General features: G+C 38.6%; 1 protein-coding gene across 1 annotated transcript; it reads left to right on the forward strand.

Annotated features, from left to right (window-relative positions):
- The first annotated feature begins 214 nt into the window (after positions 1 to 214).
- Positions 215 to 5,418, forward strand: LOC140938053 (CUB and peptidase domain-containing protein 2-like). Its single transcript, XM_073387594.1, has 4 exons — positions 215 to 278; positions 1,085 to 1,229; positions 3,079 to 3,154; positions 5,353 to 5,418. The coding sequence occupies exons 1-4, from the start codon at positions 215 to 217 to the stop codon at positions 5,416 to 5,418; spliced, it is 351 nt and encodes a 116-aa protein (XP_073243695.1).
- The last annotated feature ends 2,836 nt before the right edge of the window (positions 5,419 to 8,254 follow it).

Below are 8,254 nucleotides of genomic sequence, written 5' to 3' on the forward strand. Positions count from 1 at the left end.
TGGATAGCCTAAAAAGTGTTTTCAACGTATTTTGAAGCAAACCGTCGTTGGGTACCCCTGATTGTTTTCCTCGAAGTTATTAAAAAAGGGAAAGAAGAGTTAATAATTATTTTATTCAACAATTGTAACAGGGAAACTCATTGATTCTGCTTACCCTCCTCTCCCGCGGCCTTCTGAACAACACCTTAACATCACGTTTTACTTAAACAGGAGGATGAAGTTTGTATTTGTGCTATCGCTGATGCTGTGTTACAGTTCAACTCAGAGTGCTGATTCAAGTGAGTATATTGTACAGTCCAACCTATGTAAGTGACTGCCTTTCGTAAATAAGTGACCATCTAACCAAAACACCAAAACTTTCCCAGTGAAAGCCCTACAGTTGGTACCTCTAGTAAACGACCACCTCTTGTAAGCGACTGCGACCAGTATTTGGGTCTGACGGTTTAATGATTTCCATTGGTTTTAACCTCTTTTAAGCGACCACTTCATGGTCTTTCAAGCATTGTCTGATCTCTATTTTGGCAGTGTGTACTATGCTAATAGGAATATACGGAGAACTTTAGCAAAACATGGAACTACACACTTGCAATACCTTATCTTCCATGAAAAAAGTTGTTTACGGACATCTTCACCTTCACCGCGTTTTTTGGGGGTTCCCTTGTATTTTTATCGCGCAGAATATCATGACTACGCCTCTATTTTTCTCCTGTCCGTCCACCCAATCAGCTGACATTGAGAAAGCAGAAACTAGTGTTTAACTATCAAACATCTCGCAAATTTTCTTGTTTAAGTTGTTTTTTTGGCAATTTTCGTGATCCACCTATTGTGTTCAAAAACTCAATCACCCTAGGTCAGATTTGATTTCAGGTGATACCCTGTAAGTTGAGTACGACATTGCATTTTTAAACCTGTGGGAAAATAGTGGGATTTAGGAAATTCGTGTTAATTAGTTATTATGTCATCTAAAATTTTTGAAAAAGCAAAAACCGTAGAAAAAAGAACATTGAGGGCGACACCTCAAAGTTCTCTATTGATTAAGAGAACACAAGCAAGTTGACGTGTAAAATTACAATCTGAATTGTAGAATGTGGTTCTGTGGTAAACAACACCTTGACAAGTCCTGGATTTCCAAGAAAATACCCAAATAACGTGCACTGTGTGTACAACGTTTCTATTCCATCAGGAAAGGCACTGAAGATCAGTTTTTCAACTCTTGAACTGGAATGCGGGTGAGTAATTTTTTAACAATAGAGAGATTTAGAGTCACGTTAACTGCAAACGGCAAACGTTAGATTCAAGTTGAGAATATCTCAAATAAAAAATAGCGGGTAAAAACAGCTCAAATCAATTCTTATGGATAAAACTGGCGTGAAACAATTTAATTAACTTTTTTGTAGAAGTCATGAACCGTTAACGTCAAGAAAAGGAAAAACTTGGTCACGTGGTACAGATTCACTTTTGCCATTTAAAGTTGACGTGACAGATGACAAACAATTGAAAACCACTTAACTGACTCGGCTTTGGTAAGAGTAGAATAGAAACGTAACTTGAAGTAATACTTGTTACTCTAAAACGTAACATTTTTGCTGGTCAAAACATACTCACGACTTCCGACGTTCGGCTTGTACGCTGCAAGTTTGCGGATCTGTGATTTTAGGCCTAGAAATAAGACAAAATCAGGCTTCTCAAAACCCAGGCCAGGCAGGTAAGTATATCCCGCCGGGAAAAACACCGGCCAATGAGAATAGCCCTCTAATGTTAAATTAAGAATGTAAGAAGAAGAATGTAAAACACACTGATACTCTTTAATCGTTTTAATACTCTTTAATTCTTAAAAGAATTAAAGAGTATTTGCTAGTAAATTAGCGGTCTGGTCGACATGGCGTGAAAAATAGATTTCGCTCATTTCTTGTGAGTTGAAAGACTTTCATGTACCTGTACTTAACGGCCCCAATCCGCTAGACTGTATATTTAAAACTCTCGAATTTTTGAGACAATTTTGGTTCACCCCATCCAACGCTCGCGTTGCGGGGCTTAATTCAAGGCTGAAAATCAACAAAACTTTGAATGTTGATTTGGAAAGTAATAGTAATTATTAGATAAAAGAAATAACACAAAAAGCCATCATAATTCCTTTGACATAACACAGCGTTTTCTGCCACAACAAGCAAAATTTAACGCCATAGCAAGATTTTAACGATCCCCTTCCCGCACTGTTAGATTAAGTGGAGCCAAACCACCCCCAAAATGGGGTCCCTGAAATGTGTCATTTGCTCTCGGATAAAAAATTGAAGTAGAGTAACACATATAGAAACCATGATATTTTGTGAAAGATTTCTTCCGAAAAAGATATAATTTCTACGATTTCTTCGATTCTTTCTTCTCCTAAAATACTGCGTAAACAGTGCATTCATTAGCCATTGACCAGGTGACAGTTCTTACGTCATCAGTATGGTATTTCTGTTGTTTCGGCGCAGACGGCTCTCTCTCAAAATGTTCCTAGCGGCAGAGAGCGATGGGAGTCGGCTGTTTCGCAGCCTAATGAACAAAATTCATAAACTATTATTTACAAAATCGAATGTTCGTTGCTGGTGCTCGTAGATAGGCTCAAAAGGTGTAGAGACCTCTCATTGGCTAAATCGAGATCTGACCAATGATATGGTTTTCGATCTGGAAAATGCCATAGCTTTTTGAAAATCCAAATTAAGATTTCACGCCTCAAGGCTTTTACGTGAGTTGAGATGAGTGAAATCCCTTTTACAGGCCTTTGTCATCTGTAAGTAGGTCGAAAGCAAGAGAACATAAAAGCCTTTTGTTTAACGTTAATTGCCATTTGTAGACTGGGGCAATTCGACTGCTCGGGAGTGACTCAAGTGCAACATAAAATGAAAGAATTTGATCGGCGGCTTGATATTCCGCAGAAACGTTTAGAGTTTCGTTAACTCCACCATAAAGAACGACTCGCAATTAGTTGAGGCAGGAGAACATAGAAGGCTTTTATATTCTCTTGGCGGTTAGGGTTATTTCTATGAATTTAACTGCCCTTGAAAAGTAAAAAACATAATTTTTCCCCTCTAGGTATGATTATTTGAGGATTGTAGATGATAACAACAGAGCACTTGGTACATATTGTGGGAGCGAACTTAGTGGGAAGGTAGTTTTGGTCAATGGAAACTACGCATTAATAACATTTCGCTCTGATGGTTTTATTCAATACCGGGGATTCCAGCTCACGATATTATTTACTGAAAATGGTATGTTCAAATAAGAAGGGATTCTTTCATAAAAAGTAAATAAAATAAAATAAAGAATATAAGTAAGTTGCCATTCAGGTAAGATGTCAAAGTTGATGTTTAGAGGTCAAGGTGAGGTGCGCGGCATTTTTGAGAAAACTGATAAACAAACAATACAACTAATATTGATAAAATAGGCAAAATTAGAGGTAATTTCGGCCTTTTTTTTGCTGTTAAGCAAACTCTAAGTCTGACTAGGAACACTATACAATCTTTCATTCGGGTTTATGCAGTATTTCTTAACGATTTCGCAATTTTTTTTTTAAACTATGCTCTCAAGATTATTAGATCCTGATATCGGGGATTGAACAAGATGGTACTGAGATTTTACTGCATAGTACTGATGTTTGACCGTATTATACGTCTTTCTCCGAGAGAAAGTGAGAAAAATGTTCTTTCCAGTAGAATGCAAAACAATCGGCTTTTTTCTCGAAATCAGTAAAGAAATCGGTAAAGCGTGGCGTAAGAGTCTTAAGCGCGAAGTGCGCGCGAGCCTCACACGCCCGTAAGGCGTGTGAGGCGAGAGAAAAAAAACCTAGCATTAGCATTGCTTCTCTGTGAAATGTAGTATATAAAGTAGAGGATCAAAAATGAGTGGAAGTGGCAGTGAGTAAAAAAAGCCTGTGCCTGCTCCTCGAGGGGGGAGTAAGCCGAAAGAGCCGAGCGCTTCGGATAAATTGTAGAATTTCAAAACACAGTTCGGCAATTTTATGAGTGGATGGGTAAGCTCCGAAAATGTGTTTTTTTTTCCCCACCAGAAAAGGAGAAACATTACCAAAGTTGGCCGATCTACTGAAAAACGAACTTTTCGTTGTCCTCGAGGAAGGAGAATCTTTCTCCACAAGAGTTTGCTCTCCGGCGGAACAAAGGTTAGAAACTGGGTTGCGATGCTTTCCCAAATTAGAGAAAAACTGATCACGCCAACTGACAATGAACAATTATTTCGATTGAAAAGAATGGATAAATCCCCTCATTCCAATCCACTTCTTCGGGATTTGGCTCTATAAATCAGATCACTATCCGTGAGAATTTAAACATCCTGCTAAAGACGCTAACGAGCATGGGCCCAGCGTGAGAAAACCTTGCTGGAAAAAGTCACATTCATGGACACAAAGAAAATGGCTTATAATTATTCAAATCCAGGAGGCACTTTGGAGAAATGAAACAACCTAAAACCCTTAATCAACCGCAATGAAGAACTTTGCATTTCTAAAGAGGCCAAAAAAGAAAATGCTCTTGCATCAGTGGGCAAATCATGCCGACCAGAGAAAATCAATATGCGTGTCACGACCTCTCAGTATGAAATATATTTAATAAGCGGCCAAAATTCACATTTGCCCAGTCAAGACGTTTTCCTCCAAAGCTTAATCTACTCGACAAAGAAAACAATTATTTTGGCATCAGGTAAAAGTCGTGTGTTTTCTACCGATCCCCCTTTTTTACAGAGGTGTGATAACGATGACTGTCCGCCGTTGCACGGAACTTGAAGAACTCTTTGCATGAACAAACATCTGATAAATAAGGCTGTTGGTAGGACACAGAAAACATCCTTTCCCCTGAGCAGCATCTCCAAAGCTTCCTTCTGCTACGATGTTAAAACAAATCCCAGTTCTTGCTCGAGCAAATCCAGGCAATCAACATCCGTCATTTTACAGCAAAAGCTTTAGAAATCAATTCATCACGCGTGGTACGAATATCGCGAATGACTTGTTGAAAACATTACTTGACAGCTTGTTGACAGCTTGCATCGAAATTTAGCCAATGGGAATTGCCCGTGGCTGGGAGAAGCGGGTAATTCGAACGAAACTGACGTATGCAAAACGGTCAGTCCGAATTTTTAACGTCTCTCCCCAGTCTCGCTCTCTTTTTTCAGCCTCGTTCTAGACCTTTCGTTGGACTGCTCGCGCGTACTTGAATACGCAAAAATACGGACTATTTTGCAGTCTATCTTTCCAGATGAGGTCGTCTCATGAGTACGTGACTACTTTCAAAAATATGACTATGAAAATAATTCTCCAAGAGTAGAATAAAAAATACGTTATATTTTGTATTCTTTCAGTTGAACATCAGGTTTAAAGTTCGACATTATGACATGCATGCTGCTCAGTATATAGGTTGGATATAACACTGGTAAAGAAATACGTAGCAAAACAGTACCCTGCCTCTGTAGACGATACTCTTGTCGTCCTATGATAATGACTGATCACATCTTCCTCAACGACTAGAACTCTGTTTTCCCACACTCTTACGCTCCTACATTGATAAATATTCTTTCCTGTCCCAAGATACACGTACCAATGTTTCACGAGATAATTTGTTAAAGAAGAAATAAATTCACGTCAGTCTTTAACCCTCGGACTTTTTCACCCGTGGTACAAGAAGGTGCAGTTGCAACCCCTCTGGGTTCTTGCTATGTTATACAGGTCAAGCTTACACCTGTAGATCCCATTAATTAATGAATCGATTCGTTTAAAAAATAAATTCGTTGTACGATACGTAGAGTCGTTGCCGCAACCAGGGATCAATTTAATAAAAGTTTTACAAGTGTAATTTTTAAGTGTAGCTATTGTCTTAGGATCTGAAAACAATAGCTACACTTAAAATTACACTTGTAAAAGTTTTATTAAATTGACCCCAGTATTTCAAATCTACCTTCTTTCACATATGCATAATGAGCAGTGATTTTTTTAACGATACCTCTCTGTATTCGGTCAGATTGAAAATTCTTTGAATGGATAAAATTGCTTTGAAGACATTTACATCAAATTCAAGAAATCTGAGTAGGTAGAAATTTCATTGCTCTCTCTCGAGTGTGAATTCACTGCTCATTATGCATGCAGGAATGCAGATGAATCTAAAATCTACAACTACCAACGGATTCAACATTCGAATAATAAATTCATTAATGAACATTATGCCATGCGGCCCCGTTAAAGAACAGTTGTGAATTTTAAAATAGCCGCCATTTCATTTATAAATAATCTAGATTTACTTAAATAGTTAAGAAAACTAAGCATTTCTTCATGCTTGAGGTGATATTGTTAAAATTTAAAACTGTTTGACTTTTCTCACGGGGGCAGGAACGCGTCACGAACCCCTAAGAATGTCTGCGTGGGAGGCTACTGATTTTGGTAATGGGCGAAATTGCGATAAACTCGCATTTTACACAAAAAATTGATTGAAGAGCATATCAACATCAAATGCGCCACATTTTCCTAATAAAGTATACAACATGCATGCGTGATTTTTTTTTTCTCAAAGCGAGCGACTTAAAAGGCGAAAGGTCAATACGTCTACCATTTTGACAACGCGTTCACTGAAATGAAGATGATATCACCTATCCACTATTATATCAGTCTTAAGCGTTACAATTAGCCTGCAAATAATATTTGCTCTTATAGCATTTTACGCTTATGGCTTATGCTTGCGAAATGACGTAACCATGTGATGTGTTAGCATTTCTTGTTTCTTTAAAATTGTGCGAAACTTCGATGGGTCAACATCTGAGCCCGCGATGAGGTCATGTGATACTGGTAAACGGATACCCTGTTTTGACAACATTTTCGTGGTGCGGAAGACAGATGGACAGGGGTACGGACAAGTGACTATCCAAATTTAAATTTCTCGGATGGATAAAGAACCAAATTTTGTTAGCTACGAGGCTAAGCTCGCGCCGCCTCGCGCACCCGTGGAGCTCCGCTGAGACATATTTAAACCTCCACAAGGTCGGGCGGCTCGAGAATAAGAAAGATTTTGAAATATTCTTCGCTCAAGAAATTCCAAGTGAGTAGAAAAAGGCGACAACTTAGTTGACAATATTGTTTCACTGATGACTGAACAACTCCTTTAAGTGGCTGTTCGCTTTAGAATCCACCACTTGATTGGGTATATAATTTCGCCGATTCTTTTTAAAATGCTAACGAGGCTTTGCCTTACTGTCAGGCATGCCGAGCAAGATGGCCTCTCAGTATTGTCGCAATTTGTAATGATTATTTCCCCCCCCCTCCCCCCTGGCGCTCTTTGAAACATATCTCGCGATTTGCAATAAACGTTGTCGCACTTTATAATGAACTTAGCTGTCGCAATTTGTAATAACTCCATCGCACTTTGTAATAAAGTTTAGTTATTTATGAGATTCGCTTTTATGACTTTGATCTTCTTCATAACGTGAAACTTACTGTGACATGTTAGCTTATTTGTATCCAGTTACTGTTTTCATAGTCGGAATATAAGCCGTTGTAAATTATTATTTCTGCGTTGTTTATTGCAGCTGTTTTTCGAGAGACCATGACAGGCTTTAATAGAACTCTATTAAAAAAGCGGTGCGGAGGTTTCAACAATTGCTTTAAAAAGATAAGCAACACAACTTCGAAAACGCATCAGCTAGCGGCGTTCATTAAATCATTTCAAATGATAAGAAACCATTAGGAAGTGAAAATGGCTAATGATGAGTAGCAGTGGTAATGCATTACAATATGGATTTGTTAACATAACAGCGTCACAGTGTTTTAAATAGTCAAGTTTTTAAACCTCGGACGTACAAAGGGGGGAGGGGGTTGATGCCAATCCCCCTCTGAGGTCTTTCTGTGTTTTTCCCTCCACCCCCTCTTAGGTTTTTCCGTGTTTTTACCTAGACGATTAAAAATTAGCACCTAACGTTTTCAGTAGCCGTTTGTTTGTCCCTCTCGCACATTTTGAGACAAGTTTAGTGATGATCAGTTTCTGTGGTTACGAGATATGACGTCATAAGTAGCAGGTGGTCAAGCCAGTTTTGAGTGAAAATGCATGCTTTTTCAACTTCTTTCAACAATAAAAGTAAATCTTGTAGATAAAATGGAACGAAGGTATTTAACAATTATTCCTCGAGCCTGAATGGGCTCCGAGTCAAGAGCCCATATGGCCGAAGGCCGAATGGGCTATTGACTCAGAGGCCATGGGGGAGAGAGGAGTAATTGTTTTAG

Source organism: Porites lutea, chromosome 5, assembly GCF_958299795.1.
Source record: "Porites lutea chromosome 5, jaPorLute2.1, whole genome shotgun sequence".
In the NCBI taxonomy this organism is placed as follows: Eukaryota; Metazoa; Cnidaria; class Anthozoa; order Scleractinia; family Poritidae; genus Porites; species Porites lutea.